This window comes from Erithacus rubecula (genome assembly GCF_903797595.1).
Source record: "Erithacus rubecula genome assembly, chromosome: 1".
NCBI classification, from domain to species: domain Eukaryota; kingdom Metazoa; phylum Chordata; class Aves; order Passeriformes; family Muscicapidae; genus Erithacus; species Erithacus rubecula.
In genome coordinates, this window is record NC_136658.1 from 77239578 (window position 1) to 77256156 (window position 16579).

General features: G+C 43.1%; 1 protein-coding gene across 6 annotated transcripts in view; it reads left to right on the top strand.

Moving 5' to 3' along the window:
• SPATA13 (spermatogenesis associated 13) overlaps positions 1-16579 on the top strand; it is a 72098-nt gene that overhangs the window by 14446 nt on the left and 41073 nt on the right. For 4 of the 6 annotated variants that reach the window (XM_079309349.1, XM_079309346.1, XM_079309344.1 and 1 more), the window contains exon 2: positions 13068-14864. In XM_079309349.1, the coding sequence (XP_079165475.1) occupies positions 13227-14864 (1638 nt within the window). In that variant the 5' untranslated portion in view covers positions 13068-13226. Of the gene's footprint in view, positions 1-6; positions 136-11282; positions 11379-13067; positions 14865-16579 lie in introns of those variants that run through there. The other 2 variants (XM_079309345.1, XM_079309347.1) reach the window with 2 other exon arrangements.

Consider the following 16579-nt stretch of genomic DNA (forward strand, 5'->3'; position numbering starts at 1 on the left):
ACTGTGTCTGGATCATGCTGAGTCCCTTTTCCTCCCAGAGGCATTTAAGGGCTTACAGGGGGCTCAGCAGAACTGAGCCCAGAATCCAGGCAACAACAGGCTCTTTCAAAAACCAAGCACATTTTCTGGAACAAGGTTTGTACTGTAACTGGACAATATTTTGTACAATGGATTTTTGTACATTCAGATTAAATATTATACAGAAGAGCAGACCTTGTAGTTAGTGGCTGCTGCAAGACATAACCATTTAGGTATATATGGTGGTAATTAATTACAATTTCTAATTACGGTTTTATTAGTTTTTCCAGTTAAATGCAAAAAAAATGACTGAGACTAATATCAAAATATCTAAAGTTTTGTGTGTTGACTGCAGTGTGGCTTGTTCCTCTGTTAATGTGTATATGGTTTTTAGAGTTGCAGATAATCTGTGCAGTTCATCTAGCAAAGTCATTTGGGCATTATTCACTGCAGAGCTCACGCACCATGCAACTGGCTGCTTGTACTCTGTGCCTTCGAGGAGATCCCACTGGCAGTGGCACTGGGAGGCAAATTGCCAGGCATTACCCCAGCTTCCTGGACCCACCTCCCTTGGGCAGAAGCCCATCCAACCATAGAGCCACTGGTGGCTGTGTGTACTGGTGTGTCATCACCCATGGCACTGGGCTAGAGCACTGTCCTCCACAAACACTCAGAAATTTTGAAAGGCAGACTTTGCCAAAAGGTACTAAGCTGATCTGTTGCTTACATTTTGGGAAGCCAGGAGAGATATGGAGTGACCAAATGTATCTTAATGTGATCATACAATGGTGTAGCCTGTGCAAACTGCAGTATTAATTATTGCTCCGTCTATGAAACTTTTTTCAGGAGAAGACGGTACCACTGGTCTGTGTTATAATGTACTTGGCATTGAAAAAGTAACATACTGTTTCTAAAAAGCTGTTCTCACTGTTTTGTTTGCATAATCCTCCATTGTTTGCAGTGGAAAAAGACAGGACCTGAAAATTTAAAGTAATGTGGTTTAACACCGTCTACAGACAAGGAAAATTCCAAAATGGCAACTCCTGCCTTTCCTGCTAGGCAGGGAAGGAGATACTTGGATTTTGGTCCTGGTATCACCTGCAAACAGTGGCAATTCAGAACTACAAACTAAACCTAAATTTTGCTTCCAGACTTATACTTAGGCCAAAGCCTAAGGCAGTTCTGCTTCAAGGAACTGTTGGGGCAGTCTCACTTTAATTAAAATACACCTGTGTGTTAATAAACGTATCTTTTGAAAATAAGCAATCACACTGTTGGCCTTTGCCCTTAGTCCCCCAATTGCACACACATTTATTGTAGATTATCTCCTGAGATCAGTGTGATTTTAAGCATGCAACAGCAGAGATACCTACTTAAAATGTTTGTAAGATCACAGCTCTAGCAATGCACTCTACTGAACTTGTGGCATGAAATCAGCATGCAAGTAAATTGAGGATTAAGCAACTTGCTGACTGCCAGTTTTCCTGGAGTAATGGCTGGCAAGTTGGCTGCTGTGCTTTTCTGGGTAATAAGCAAAATACCCAAACAAAACTGAACTTTTAGGAGTCTTTGGTAAATTAGAGAGGTTTCTCTGTAACTTTAAGCATAATTAGTTAAGCTAACAACTTAAAAGTTGTTTACCATTAAGAGAAGTCAGAAAATAGGTTGAAGTTTATGGGAAAAAAAGTGGGCTGCTGATGCCAGTAAAGTATTTACCAAAACTCTCTGCATAGGATGAAAGCACCACATAATTCCATGTAAGAATACTGCAGCAGAAAGCAGTCACAAGTACCCAATATCCTCCCTGGGAAAACAGTTCCTGGTTTAAGTGAAATGAGCCTGGACTTGGTCGTATGCTAATTGCTTTTCATTACTATGTGTTAGCAAAGCTGTTTAATACTTTCTATAAAGCCTGGATTTCACTCTCTCTCATTTAATACCAGGTTAAATCTGAACTAATAAGCTCTCAAAAGCTTAGAGGTTCCAGTAAAATGAGATTTGGCTAAAAATTGCTTGTTGGTTTCTACTAGTAACAGTGTTGTAACTTTGGTGCTCTAGGGAATGAGAGAAGCAAGAGTCTGCAGAGAGAAAAAAGAATATGCTTCCTTTGGATATCAAATGATTTAGTAGAAGTCATGGTGTCTTTCTGTAAACTTTAGGAAGGGTTTCTTAGGCTTTGTAACAGTGAAAGATGTAATAGTCAATTTTGAATAATTGCCAAGTGTTTATTTGTATGATGCATTTTGATTAAGTGTTGGAAAATCAAGACATAGAATATCATGCAGGTAGCAGGATGTCTTATTTTAGTGTTTCTGAAGCAGCAGTATCTGTGACTCTGAGGGCTCAGCACTGCACAGGAGCCACTTATGAGCTGAACAATAGCAGGATTTCTCACAAATGAAGCATCTTCTCTTGACCTGATACAGTAAAGTATAAAGATAATACTGCAGCCTGCTGAAATTGCATCTCTGGCTCTTCAGTTAAAACACTTATTCTGGAATGCACTGTCTGTGGCTCTTCAGGACTTTCAGAGTTAAAACTTTCATGTAAGTCTTGTTGCTGCTAGGAAAATTACCAGATGCTGACAGGGGGTGTCAGCAGTGTCTCAGCTGAACATATGCTGCATATGGTTTGGCTGCAGGCACAGACAGGGAGGCCCTGTTCCCTGCTACTGCAGGGACTGGTGAAAACAGGCTTTAAACCAACTGATTCCAGCAATTCTAAATGCTAGCCTCTATGCAGTGTTCATCCTACCAATGAGATTGAATAAACCACTTGAGTATAGATCGGCCTGCCAAGATTTTTGCTGCATCAAAAAAGAGTTAGGCAGCCACTTTACTGAGTTATTCTACAAATGGTTGTTTTGAGATACACAGAAATCCTGATTGCTGTGCATTGTGATTATATTTTGTGGTGAGGCTGAAATTGAAACTGAACCAGAGACTGAATGCAAAGCAGATTAAAATCTCTATTTACCTTAATGATTGATTCTAATCTCTGAGTCTGACACAACAATGCATCATAAAAATTAAATTAACTGTTTTCTGGAGACAGTATTTCCCTGCTTTTCCAGAGAACACGGTGAAAAATATTTCCTGTTTGTGATATTGCCACAGAATTTGGTGATTATTTGTGTCTGTGTGATCTTGCTACAAGCACCAACCCAGCACTATCACTCACACTCCCACCTCCCACCAACACATTCTGGCACCCTGTGGCACAAACACAGCACATGGGGAATTGCTGATATTTCCCCAGCCCTTTCCAATTCACAGCACTCTTGAGCAGCTCCTGAGAAAAAATTCAAGTCTGGACCCATTTCAGGAGTCCTACTGCTTGTGGGAAGCATTTCCACTCTCATTCCTGCGCTTCCCCCCTGCTCTTGGATGCTTCCTTCCACCTCCTGCCCAGCAACAGCTTGGGTGCAACCAGGGGAGCTGCTTCAGCTCACAGCCTGGCAGGAAAAGCAGAAGGCACGTCCAGCATCTCTCCCTTTAGGTGGTAGCATGCTCTTATATTGGCAGGAGCCACCAATTCTACCTTCATCCTCAGAGGCCAAGCAGATCAAAGGAGATGGTGTGAACAGGACCAAGTGATCTATGGGGGGCAACAGCATCTCTGGGTCAGTATCAGGATGTGACAACAAGCCAAAAGGCAGCCATTCCTGTCCTGGCCTAGAAACAAAGTTTGCTGAATTATGTAATGAAAGGCAAGAGGTGGAAAGAGATGTGGCTCAGGTATTCAGTATTGATTAGATAAAGCACAGACCCTAGGACAGAATTTGTGCCAACTGCCTCCCTTTCATACTGGAACTAGAAACATGGCTCATATCTCCAGGTTAGTAGTTTAATTATGTGCCCCAACATGTTGAGGGACTGGCTAGTAAGGTTTTCCTCAATGTATTTTCTGAACTTGAAGTGTAAGGTCTTTTTAAAAAGGACAGTGTCACTGACAGAAACCAAAGCAAAGACAGCTCACCAACATAAATTAACTTTTCTAGTAAAGCTAACTGTAATCTTTCAGGTTCAGAGCTACCCTGTGCTCCTACAAGACATAAATTATTAGCCAAATCTGCAAACTCCAGTTTAGAAGATTAATGGACCATCATCAAAATAGTCAATTGAATCCCGAAACAGGCACTTGAATCTGAACTCCTTTCAAAAAATGGAATTTAGTGTTTGTCCTCTGCATGGGTGGATAATGGATTCTTTTCCCTATGTGTACACTTTTTATAGCTATCATCACAGTAAGCATCAAAGTGCCAGAGGAGCATTGATGGATTGGTCCTTGCAGACCCATAGGTTATAAGGCACTACTCCTATCATCACATATTTTACACATATGGCACTTAAGCTGAGAAAACTATGCTGAACTGCCAAGGTCAGAGAGAAACAAAACCCAGAATCTGTCTTCTCCAGCCCAAAGGAAAATGTCATAAAGATATCTCTTCTGCCTTTTTTCAGATAATTTACCATTACTTTTGGTGGTAGAAGAATACAGAGTTGTTTTACCACTACTTATAGGAATATGGGTCTGAGCCAATGGTCATAAAAGCCTCTTGGACCACTGGTTCCAGTCCCCTCACTTCAGGCACTTGTGCAATTTGGTACCATAGGTAGACATAACTAAATCCATCTCAGGCTACTAAAGCTAGAATTTCTTCCTTGCTGTTCTAATAGGACAACAGTTGCATGATTACAGTGTTCTGATCTTAAAAATAATCTTGATTTAATTGAAATGATTGAAATAATTTTGATTTCCCATCAAAATGTGACTTACTTGTGCAGCTGTCATATCTTATAGAGGCAGTCAATATGTGTTATTTGTAATGATTCCTAGAAACAACTGAAATATTGCAAAAAAACCTAAGACTGGAAGAGATTTCCTTGGGTATACTGCAGATAAAAGTTCTAGTTTAATATGCAGGTTTATAATATATAGGTTTCTTTAAAGCAGGATAAGTAAGCTAGTCCAAAATTTATAAATTTGTGTCTGGTTCCCTGTACAGGCAAATTTTCAAGTGAGTGGCATTGTGTGTTTTCTGCATCTTTAAAATTAGGTAACTTCTTTTCGGGATAAAATCATTCGACAGTTTGCTTAACGTGATCCTCCATGCTTTAAAAAATATATTTTTGAATTTAGTATTAATAATGAAGAAAATAATGAGTTACTACAACATCAGAAAAACAGAAAGATGACTATTAGATGGAGGTTTATAATTGCTTTGAAGTTTTCTGGCAGGCTAAATTCAGGCATCAAATGTTATTGAAAAGACCTAGCACATAAATACTGTAGCTCTTGTCACCTGCTTTGCTCGGATTATTCTTTCCCATCTTTTCTGATCCAAGGCATTCTTGATAGAGTAAATTCAAACAAAAAGTAGAAATTGACAAACTAAAGGTAGAATTAGCAAGATAATTTCTTTTTGTCTGAAAGAGAAACATGGTGGAGATGGTAATTCAATCATCTGGCATAAGAAATATGGCCATGAAAGTTAATTTACTTCAGACAAACAAAGATAGCAAGTTTGTCATTGTAGAGAGAGACTAAAGAAAGTAAAATATTGACATTGAGAAATAAACCCTGAGCAACGGTGTGGTTCTTGATCTATGAATCAATACCACCTAGGAGCCTCCTAACAGGATGCCCCAATCCTTCCCATGAAGTACAACCTGTTTCTCTTTTTCTTAATCTTAGTGAAATATTCACTGTTTTGCTCTCATGAGCGTATCAAAAGCTGTAATTGCTCAGGGCTTTTTGCTCTGGCCAGCAGGAAGGACCCAAGGTCCACAGCCACACTGTATCCAGGTAGGCATTTCTGTAGTGTCACGTTGGCCAATTACTCTGCTGACCTGTTATTTGTTATAACATCAGAAACAAGATGATCTTACGTAGCTTTGCATAATTTCTACTGGTGATGCATCATTCCTAACACAGTCCACTACATGCTTCACCTTTCTAGCATCTGATGGACATCGTGTTTCTGCAGAGTTGCTGTACCTGTCCTCCCTACAGCCCAGTTCAATGATTTAAGTGAGCACTGAGTGCTGCTTGTGATTCCTCCCTGAGCCCAGAGAGAAGCATCATCTCTCCAAAATCAAATAAACCCACGCATGGTCCCTTGCTATGGCTCCCTCTCACTCCAGCCCCAGTCTGAATCATTCAGTCACCCACTGCAGATGGTCCTCAGCCCTCGAACTCCTTAAGATCCTTTCTCCACGTATATTATTTTCCCATCTTTTTCCTTCTTTTTTATTTTATTTTTTTTCTCCCTCCTGGTTGCATAACAAGCTGCCTTCATATCCTCAGGTAATTCTGGGAGAACAGTTTTTAATAGAGAAGAGAGGATGGCAGGATAATTAAGTGGGTGGGGAAGAAGGTTGATAAAGAGCTGCTAATAGTCACTTTTACATGCTATTATTTCGAGCAAGGAAAATAAATACAGAATGGCTGTAGGGCCATCAGACTCTGCGGTGAGTGTGACATAGGAAAGGACAAAGGATGGCAGCTAGAGCAGAGCATGTAGAGAAAGAAAAAGGCTGCAGAGTGGGACAACTCCAACTCTGAAATCTTGCCCTTTCTTCCCAACTAGTCCATATCACTTTAATGTACATCCATCTAACAGAAAATCTAACACTGAGAAGAAAATTAAAAATAAATGGTGTGTGTGAAAAAAAAAAAAATAAAAAAATTATTGACTAATCTCTTTTCCTTCCTATTTCTATTTCACCTCCACAGTCCTTTCTCTTCTTACTTCTTATACTTTGTGAGACACAAAATAAAGGTGGAATTCAGCCTTCCTAATTGGTAACTGGAAGTCTTCTTTATGTTAAAACACAATGATCTGTTTATTGGAAACTGCTCTTCTGTAGTACCAGCCATCTCTCCATGTCATGGTGTCTGAATAATGCCTCTTGAGGATGGGGAAGAAGAATAGCATCACAGTCAGACCCCGTGGGTTTATAAATAGCATTCTAGTGGCCTGAAAGGCTGAAGCCATCATTAAGTTGCATGCAGCTGTAGTGGTGTAGGTGGATGAGTAAGAGCAGCTCGGAGATGGGATAATGGTAACCTGGTACACAAGGGTCATTTTTCATTGATGGCGTCACTCCACTGGGCTATTGTGCTCTCCCTAAATTAGGTCCCTGTGTTTAAGAGAGCTGAGCAAGCTGAGCCTGGGCAAAGCACATTTAAAAGAAGATTAGAGGGGAAAATAGTTTGTTGTGTATTGTGATTTATACCAAACTGTGATAAACTTTTCCCACTTGGGTCAGTAATTGCTTTTATCAGCAGCAAAGTAAATGGAAGTGGAAGGGACTTTGGGAAGCTGCACACCAGCCTCCTGCATGTGGGCAATGGTGAGTTTCTCTGGTCAAATCAGGAAGTTAATACAGCAATTTAACTCAGGCTGTCTTTTCAGTGTTTTTGTTAGCAATGTGATTCATTTTGTCATCTTGCACTTTTTCAGTGCTAAGTCAACAAAGGTCTTTGTTTTGGAAAATCCGATTCAATTTATTATTATTAATTTGCTTGCAGATAGACAAAAATGGGGAAATCCTACACTAATTTTACATAGCTTATATAAAAAAACCCAGATGAAAATAATCAACTGCCTATGTTAATTTGAGCTTGAATACAGAAACATGCTACTCTTCACTAATTCCTAAATAAAAAAATTGAGGTCTTGATCCTACTCCTAGAGAAGTGGGTGGGGGAGTTGCCTTAAACTTCAATAGATATATGACTTAATTCCCCCTGTGGGACCCGCCAGTATGTAAAGTTTCCTTGGAGGTTAATTGCTTGCAGAGGAGACTTTGCCTGGGATCTAAAAGGAAGGTGCAAATTGCACAACTGGAGCAGTAGCTATGTACTGCAGCCTGGAAAAGACACTGTGATTTAAAGCAATGGAGTCTCTTTTTTTTCAGTAATCCTGCATCATAATAATTAAATTTGGTCATTCATTACTTTAGAGTATGTCTTAGAGAGTCACTTCTTTTGCCATCTTGCCCAGTAGCTGTGAAAGTAGGACAAGTGCTTTTACATTTTACTGAAATAATTCCTTTTGGCTGTTTATGTTTGTACTTTCTTTCAAGAGTCCTTTTTTTTAAAAAAAAAATCACTACTTTGAAGTAGACTTTTAGAAAGTATTTATAAAAGAAACATTAAAAAAATTGTTGCAGAAGTGGAAGAGAGGATTTCTAAACTAAGTAGATAGAATCATTCCTATTCAGACTTTTCAGAGATTTATGTGTGTGACTTCACTATATAAATGTGCCCTTTGCTATTCCAAAAAATCTAAGAGATGTATCACTACCAGCTAAAAGCTGGGGGAAGATTGTTCCTTCATCTTCAAAACTCTATATTCATTCTCCCATGTCACATTTTTTGTAATCCTTTCCCACCTGTATTACACTTGGAATAATCCTTCTCACTCCTTGTCACATGTGCATTAAACCTCTTTTAAAGAACAGACTTAGAGCTTCTAAAACAAGCATTTCATTTTTGTTGTGCTAAGTGTGATGTCAAATCACTATTAGAAATCTCACGCATATACCAATCTGGAATTTCTTCTGGAAGTTCCTTCCTTCATAAATCGCTGTAATTGGTCAAGCATAACATGTACTGCTGGCACTGCTGCTCTGTTCACTGCAGCTTTGTTGTTCATCTGGATGCAAAACATTAGCCTGTAAATAACAGAGTATACAGCTCAGTCTTCCAGAAATACCCATGCAAGTGTTATGAATTTATTTGCATTAGCAAGGATTCTCAGTGGCAAATGGTAACAGTACTCTCATTTTGTGTTTTTAGGATTGTAGAAAAACCTTAATATAGGAAGGACTAAACTCCTGAACTTTGGTTTGTAACTTTGAGGAAACACTACGTCTTGTATGAAACTAAAAGGGGTTTAAGTTCACAGTTGGAAAAGGGGTTTTCCTTTTTTCTCATGGCAGCTCTGCTGATAAATTCTGTTTTGCATAATTTCACTATATCTTGGTGTGATGGCATCTGAATACTATATACATTTATCAGCTTTCAAAAAAAAAAAATCAGATTAAGAAAAGGATTTGTTAATTATTGGTCTCCAGTGCAGGAAGTTAATCCTGTTCTCAGACGCACTCTTTAGTGTACTGCATCCAAGCTTCTCTGAATAGTATGCACATGTGGAAGGGCTGACTGAAGCAGTGAACCTGCAAGATTTAGATTTTCTGCACTACCAGCAGAAAAGCTATGATGAGCAAGTCTGAAAGATTAAAACGATTCACTTTTAGAAACTTGACAAATATCTATTTGACTAGATACTGTCATATCTGCAAATTCAATTTTCTAGGTATGTCTTTCCTTAAATGTAGTGACATTTAAAAAAAACCCAACGTGCAGTGTAAATTCTTACCTTATTATCTAAAGTGAGTTTTAGTGTGGCTTTCTAAGGAAATTTAGTTTTTGTGAGCACTTTGTTAATCTGTCAATACCTTCATTGATATTTTCTAGCTCTTCAAGCCTGTTTAATCTGTTGATGAACTTCAAATACATTTAAAAGATGGTTTCAGATCCCAGTTATCAGGATTTCTTAAGTTTCAGAAATAGTGTTGGCTGGATAAAGAAAGACCCAAATTAGTGGCTCAATTCAGCTCAGCAGTTTTCTCTGCTTTGTCTTTTTGTCCAGCTGGTCAATAGAGGACATGTGAGGAACTGAAGGTTCCCTTTTCTGAACAGGATTAAAAAGTGTACTCAAAAGTGTGATGCATGTACCTGGGATATCTCTGGAAAGGAACTTGAAGGAACACAGAAACACAAATTCATTGAAACTCAGGGTTTAATAATGATGTTAGAGGTCTTTAAGTGACCAGCAAAACCCCTTATAGACTCCAGGGAGATTGGGAGACAATTCTATAAAACATGTTGAAAGTGGCTTTTAACTTAACTTCTGACACACTTCTTGTTTCATATAAATTAATTTTTCCTCATAATGTTGCCACTAAGATGCTTCTCTTGCCTGTTTAACCAAAGTCACTGAGTTCCCCTTCAGAAACATCCCTTTCCCAAAGTCTGAAGCAGATATTTATTGTCTGCATGGACACAAGAACTTCCCCAGGCTAACACAGATCACCAACCATGGTCCATATGGACCCTCTCCATACAATGTCAGCATTTTCTCAATCTGCATTTATTTCCCTTTGCTTCCCATGCCCAGCACTATAAAGCAACCACTTTGCCCCCTCATTTGAGTCATTATTTCAAACTCACTGCTTCCATGGGGTGCTCTTCCTGCAAGAGCAGGGCTGGTGGCAGGCTGTGCATGATGCTGCTGACTACTGGGGAGTTCTGTGGTCACTCCCAGTTATTTGCTACCTCATTTGACCTGCATCCCTTAAGCCCATTTGTTTGCCTCATCCCCTAACTACGCCTTGCCTTTGAGAGTGTGTCTGTACTGCTCTCCAGAGAAGTAATTACACTGCAAGTGCAGCCACACCAGTCTCAGAGGAGAGGCAGTGGGGCTGATGGCCCTCGCTAGTTCTTTAGGGCATCTGCTCTGACATGCCGTCTGTCTCGCCCCAATTTCTTTTTGCATCTCATCTGAGCTACAATAAAACTGGTGAAATTATATCTACAGTTCCAGTCCAAGTGTAGAAATATGTTTTGGACGATAAACTTTCTGAGCAAGGACTACCAGTTCGTACAGTCTTTGTCAGGAGTCATGATACAGGGCTTTAAGGCACTGTTTCACAAAATTTTCCTTGTAGTATATGCACTCTGCTCAGATTGTGCATCAAATGTTGTTCCTGCTGTTAAGTCTGAGGAATAGCAGTAAGTGAAAAAGTTGTCCAGGTTTTTGGACAGAAAGAGAGCCTGGGAACCAAGCATGAGTTTGGTCAATGAGCCGTGCAAACTGCACTCGTGAGCAGGGCACGCAGAGGCGGGGCGGGGCACCCTCGAGGAGACTTTTAAAGTCCTAAACGTGACCATCCCCGCGCGGCCGTTTGTTCCTCCGGCAGAGGGAGGGAAGGCAGGCAGGCAGGCAGGCAGGCAGGCAGGCAGGCGGGCAGGCAGGCAGGCGGGCGGGCAGGCAGGCAGGCAGGCAGGCGGGCGGGCAGGCAGGCAGGCAGGCAGGCAGGCAGGCAGGCGGGCAGGCAGGCGGGCGGGCAGGCAGGCAGGCGGGCGGGCGGGTTCGCTCGCTCCTTCCAGCGAGCGGCAGCGCGGGACCCCGGCGGGCGGGCGGAGCGGAGGCGGCGGTCGCGGGGCGGCCGGAGCAGCCGGGGGTGCGCGCCCGCCCCGCCCCGCCCCGCCCGCCGCTGCCATAGCGATGCGGGAGCGGGCACCGGCCGGGACGCGCGGCGGCGGGGAGCCTCGGCTCTCCCCAGGTAAGGGCGCTGCTCCGGGGCCGCCTCCTCCCGGGGAAGCTGCTGCAGGCTCCGCGCTGCAAGCCGTGTTTGTAATCTCACCTCGCTGTGTTTGTTCTCCCATCCCCCGCGCCTCTTCTGCTCGCTCAGGTGCAGTTTCTCCCAGAGCCGCTTTCTATGGGAACTTTTCCTGCCGAGAGCAGTGTCTTGTACTGGTTTATGGCTGGATGTTTTCTTTCCGCGTGGAAAGTTGCGGGCGGTCCCAGGCTGGGTGCCGGGCTTTGTCCGGCCCGGGTGCCGCGGCGGGGCTCGGCCCGGCTCTGCCCTGCCCCGCTGCCCGCGACCCCGTCAATAGCGGGGATTAAAAACTGCGCCGGGGGATGTTCCAGGCGTCTCTCTGGAGTGCGAGCAAATCCTTTTATCCGCGGCGGAGCAAAGGCTCTCTAAACTTTCGAAGTGCGCTGGGGAGGGAGCATCCTGGAAGCCAGCGGGCACGGACGGGCTGCGCTGCTGCCGCGTTTCACGTGGAGCGGGGACCGGCTGTGCGGGTCCCCGCGATGGAGCCCCCGGCCGGCTCCTGCAGCTCCGCCTTGCCCAAACCCCCCGTCCCCGCTGCCCTTGCGATGGCAGAGAGACAAAGAAGGGGCCGGGGCTGCCTCTTCCCCGAAGCACAGCTGTACGCGTTCTCTCCTGGTCTCGGGGCGAGGGGGAAATCCTCCCCGCCGCCCCCACGACCCTGCCGACAGTAGCAAGTTTTCGAAGATCCCACTGCTACTTGCTGAAAGAATCGTATCTTGAGCTTTGTTTTTAAGGTGGAGCTAGATTCAGACCGGGCATCCCAGTGTTTTTTGGGGCACTGTTTGCCACGATGGTGAAAATGCATGTCCGGCAAAGACCCCTGGCTGGGTCAGGAGACACATGGGCCGTGGTCCCCCCACAGCTCTCCCAGGCACTGGAGTGTGAGGATCTCCAGACGTTCTGCTGGATCTCTCAGACTCAGCTGAGGAGGAGATCCCTTACAGCATGTCTCAAACACTCTAGTCACTTTCAGATTTAAGTTTTTGTCTTGCTGTCACCGCAGCAAAGGGTGGTGTCTAGGTGTACTGCTTTCAATTCTTCTTTCCTTTCTTTGTAGGAAAAAGACTTTGCTGTGTACTTGATGTAATTTTTTAGGATTTTATGTGCCAGGGGACAGACAAGTCAGTCAAGTGTCACACAGCTTTCCAACAGGAGCAAATCTAGGAACAGTTATGCTTGTTTTCCTCTTCCTTGCCTCTTGTTTGAGAATTAGGTGTCACTTGGTGAACATGTTTTAGATGAAAACCTCCCATGTGTCTTGGGGCTCAGTGCTGAGCATCCGAGGAGGAAGACTGGATTGCTGTTACTGGGAATTTCTTTCTGTTGCATATGAGGATTGTATTTACTATTGTAAGGTAGCTATGCTAGTCATACTGAATTTATTAGCTAATTAGCTTTAGAGAAACAAGTGCATATTGAAATTATTCTGGTTTCTTAAATTGCTAACTAATGCAATTACTCTTTGAGGGAGTTACAAATGCCTTCTCTGCACTTCTGCAACACACCTTTGTTCACTATAGAACTCCTTCGTTTTGTGTGTGTGTTTATTTCCTACCATGTCGCTGAAACTTCTTTTAGTTGGGGACTTTGTAAGAAAATTTCTTACTGGTGGCTTTTGTTTTCCTGATGCAGGCAGCACCGCCTGAGGAGCTCAGCTCACCCAGTCGATGTGAAGGCGAGGCAAACCAAGGTGCAGCAGATGAAGGGGAGGCAGCAAGGTCAGCTGATGGAGAGAGCAGTGTTGCTTTGAGCTACCCCAGCCTCCACCTCCATGCCTACAGCATCGAGAGCATGACAACATTTCCCAACGGCTGTGGAAATGGCACCACCGTTACTTGTATAGTTATGGATAATAAAGAGCCCCAAAACCAGACTACCTGTGCCAGTCATAATGGGGGACACAGCACCAGCAACTGTCTTGAGGAGGAAGTTCAAGAGGATAAGCTCAGTCCTTCCAAAATCATGCGCTTTTTCACCACCCCTCGGAAACGGGCTAATTCCAGCTCTGACAGGCCTCGTTCTCTGGTTTTGATGGGCAACTCATCCACGTGGAATGCCTTTTCTTCTATCAGAAAGATGGGATCTTTCAAGAAGTTGAAATCTTCAGTTCAACAAGGAGTTCAAACAAGGGAATGCTCAGACATCTTAAATGAGAACAGCATAGGCAAACATGGTTCAAATGGAGCAGTGGTGCGAGTTCAGACTAACAGGTATTCCTATTCGGGGTCTCTCCATGATTTCCAGAATGCAGTGGATGGTTTGGCTTCTGACTGCTCTGATGTGGAGGAGAGTGATGAGTCTTTCCTGAGGAACACTCATCGCTCACGCAGCATCAGGCGGGCTTACGGTGCTGGCCGCATAAACTTACTAGACACAGACAAAGGTCAGAGTCGCCACAACTGTGTTAGGCCAACATCACCTGTCATCCCAGAGCCAAAGATCTGCGAGATTTTGGTGAAGGACTCTGAAAACAACAGGATCATTTATTGGAGAAGCAGGAGTTCAGATAATTTGAACTTTCTGAAGAAAAGCTCATTCAAACGGAAGTCCACCTCAAACCTTGCTGATCTGAAGGTTGCAAATGAAAAACAGGTGCCAGCGAGGACTGTGAGTGTTGCCTCTGCCGACTCTGACAAAAGTGGTGGAAACCCTGAGAGGAGATCCAAGCGATGGAAGAGCCCTATCAGAGCAAAGGATTTTGACCGAGTTTGGAAACTTGTCAGTAACGTTGCAGATGTTGCAAGGAAGAAGGATGGCCCCAAGAGCATGGCTCCTTCTGCCAGTGAGCTGTCCCAGAGAGCAAGCTCAAACAGCAGGCTGCACGATGACTACTCTCGCAGGGTTTCCAGCAGCACGGATCATGACAGGAAGAGATGCACCTCCTCTGTGTCCAGTCCAGACTCTTCCGTGCTGGGAACACCGTGCCTGCAAAGCCCTGTGATTGCTGAGGATAAAGAGGCTGAAATGAATGTAGCTGTCATTGAAGATAAAAGCCTCAGGACGTCATCAGGTATCCCAGACTCTGATAGCTTTTCACCCACTCTGAGCGACATTAGTCCATTTCCCAATGAAGTCTTCTACTCGGACTCGGATGAGCCAAAAGCTACCCAGCAGTGTACGGATGAAGCTGAAAACCTTCATGTTCCAGTCAGGCCAACTACTCCAAAACCTCAAAGTCCAACTGCAGGGAAGGTCAAGTGCAGTATGAATTTCCAGTGTCCAAACCATCACAGCACATTGTCGCTGAGCTCATCGGAGGGCGAGGAGAGGATTGAGGTACCAGGGCTGAAGCTGGGCAGAAATCCTGTTTGCTTCCAGGACTCAGTGCAAACTGTGTACTATGATGATGGAAATGAGGACAGTGGAATAAGCAGCCACTCTCAGCTGAGCCTCAATTTAGCCTCTGGTACTGAAGAAAAAAAGGAAGAGGTAAGAAAGAAAGCAAAATCCTTCAGAAGTGATGTATATTTCCTATTGGGTTTTGTTTTTATTCATGCAAAACCATGCAAACAATGCAAAGTAATGGCTGCTGCAGCTTGTTATTGCTAAAATATGCTGACAGCAATTATTTCCTTTAAATATTCTCTTGGGATGCTAATGTACAATTATTTTTTCTTTGCACATTAATATCAAAGGAAGTTTTGGCAGCTATGCTATTCATGTATGTTTTCAAGGGCAGCTCATTTCACCCTGAAGATACACCACTTTGTCACGTGGCCTTGTCAGATTTTACCAGCCTCAGCAGGGTCTGGCTGTGTTTCCTGCACAACTGAAAGGTCTTTTTTTAAAGAGTCAGTGTATTCTGAAGTAGTGTTGACTTACTGTAAAACCCTTTGCCTGTGGAAACTTTGCAGAACATGGTAATATTTGTAGAGCAGTGTGGCGTGAAAGACACAGTGCAGAAGTTTAAGCATTCAGTTGAATCCAATGTTTTTCCTGTGCAATAATGACCTTACTGAGGGGTGCTTATTCTTTTGCTTGCCAACTGCAGGCAGCAGTACTTTAGATGCTGGGCTGAGTTGTTTTGGTGTTTTACTGTTGTTTTGGTGAAGACACTATTGTTGTCAATGCACCTAATGAGTGATGTCATACTCTCAGTGAATGGGTAGATAGATATATTGCAGCAGCTCTGAGGTAAATTCATATATGGTGTGAGCTGGCACCAGAGAAGTTGCAATGGTTTGGCAGCCTTGGTGAAGAGCTGTCAGACATACCCTACACCTGTATGAAGCAGTGAGTCTTTAGCTCAGCCCCAGCTCACTGGGGCAAAAATCTATATGTATAAATATGCAGGTCATTCACAAAATAAAGATGACATATCTTTTAAGCCACCTCAGTTTGACTAAAGTATCTTAGACCTTAGGCATGAGATAGACAAGGTAATGCTTTAGCCTTTCATGCTGTGAAGTTTTAAAATGTCTTGAAGCTGTCCTATTTTTAAAAGCTTGGCACAGTTTTTGCAAACTAATTGTAAATGGTTACAGAGCTTATCAGTATTGTCCTTCTGCTGGAGAAAAGCAATTTTGTTTACTGTTCTGTTTGCAGCAATGGTAAGATTGAAAAAATGATCTCAGTGTGTTTAAATGTCTTGGCTCAGAGGTAATTTCTCTTCTGGATCCCTATAACTGCTCCAGCCATCCGTTTTTTCCAAAACTCTCACTTGCATGCAAGGAGAAGCTTTCATACTGCCAGAAGAGGCAAGAACTGTAGTGTGAATGGATGCCAGTTGTATTTCTCAAGAACAGAATGGGAGGTGGAATTAATGCTACTCATCTACCATCTAGTGGTGAGCTGCCATCATGACCCTGAAGAAATTAATCTGGCCCTTCCCCTTGGCTCCCAACAAACCAGTACAGTTTTTACATGAACGTGTGTACATTGGGTGGATGAAAGTTACTGCATTTTTTAGTTTTAACGCCACATTCTGTTATTATCTAACATGCAATTTAAGCTTTCTCTTTATATTATAACATATTTCTGGGTAATTGTGAGTGTCCTTTAGTGCTTTCTTCTGTTGTCTAAAATACAGAGTGTGCACTAGTGGCAGCTGTAAGTTTGTGTAGTGGGCAGGCAGACAATATGGGATGGATCCTGGCAAAAGATGGAGGAAGTGGTGGCTAGGGAACAGGCCCCTTGGCTGTAAG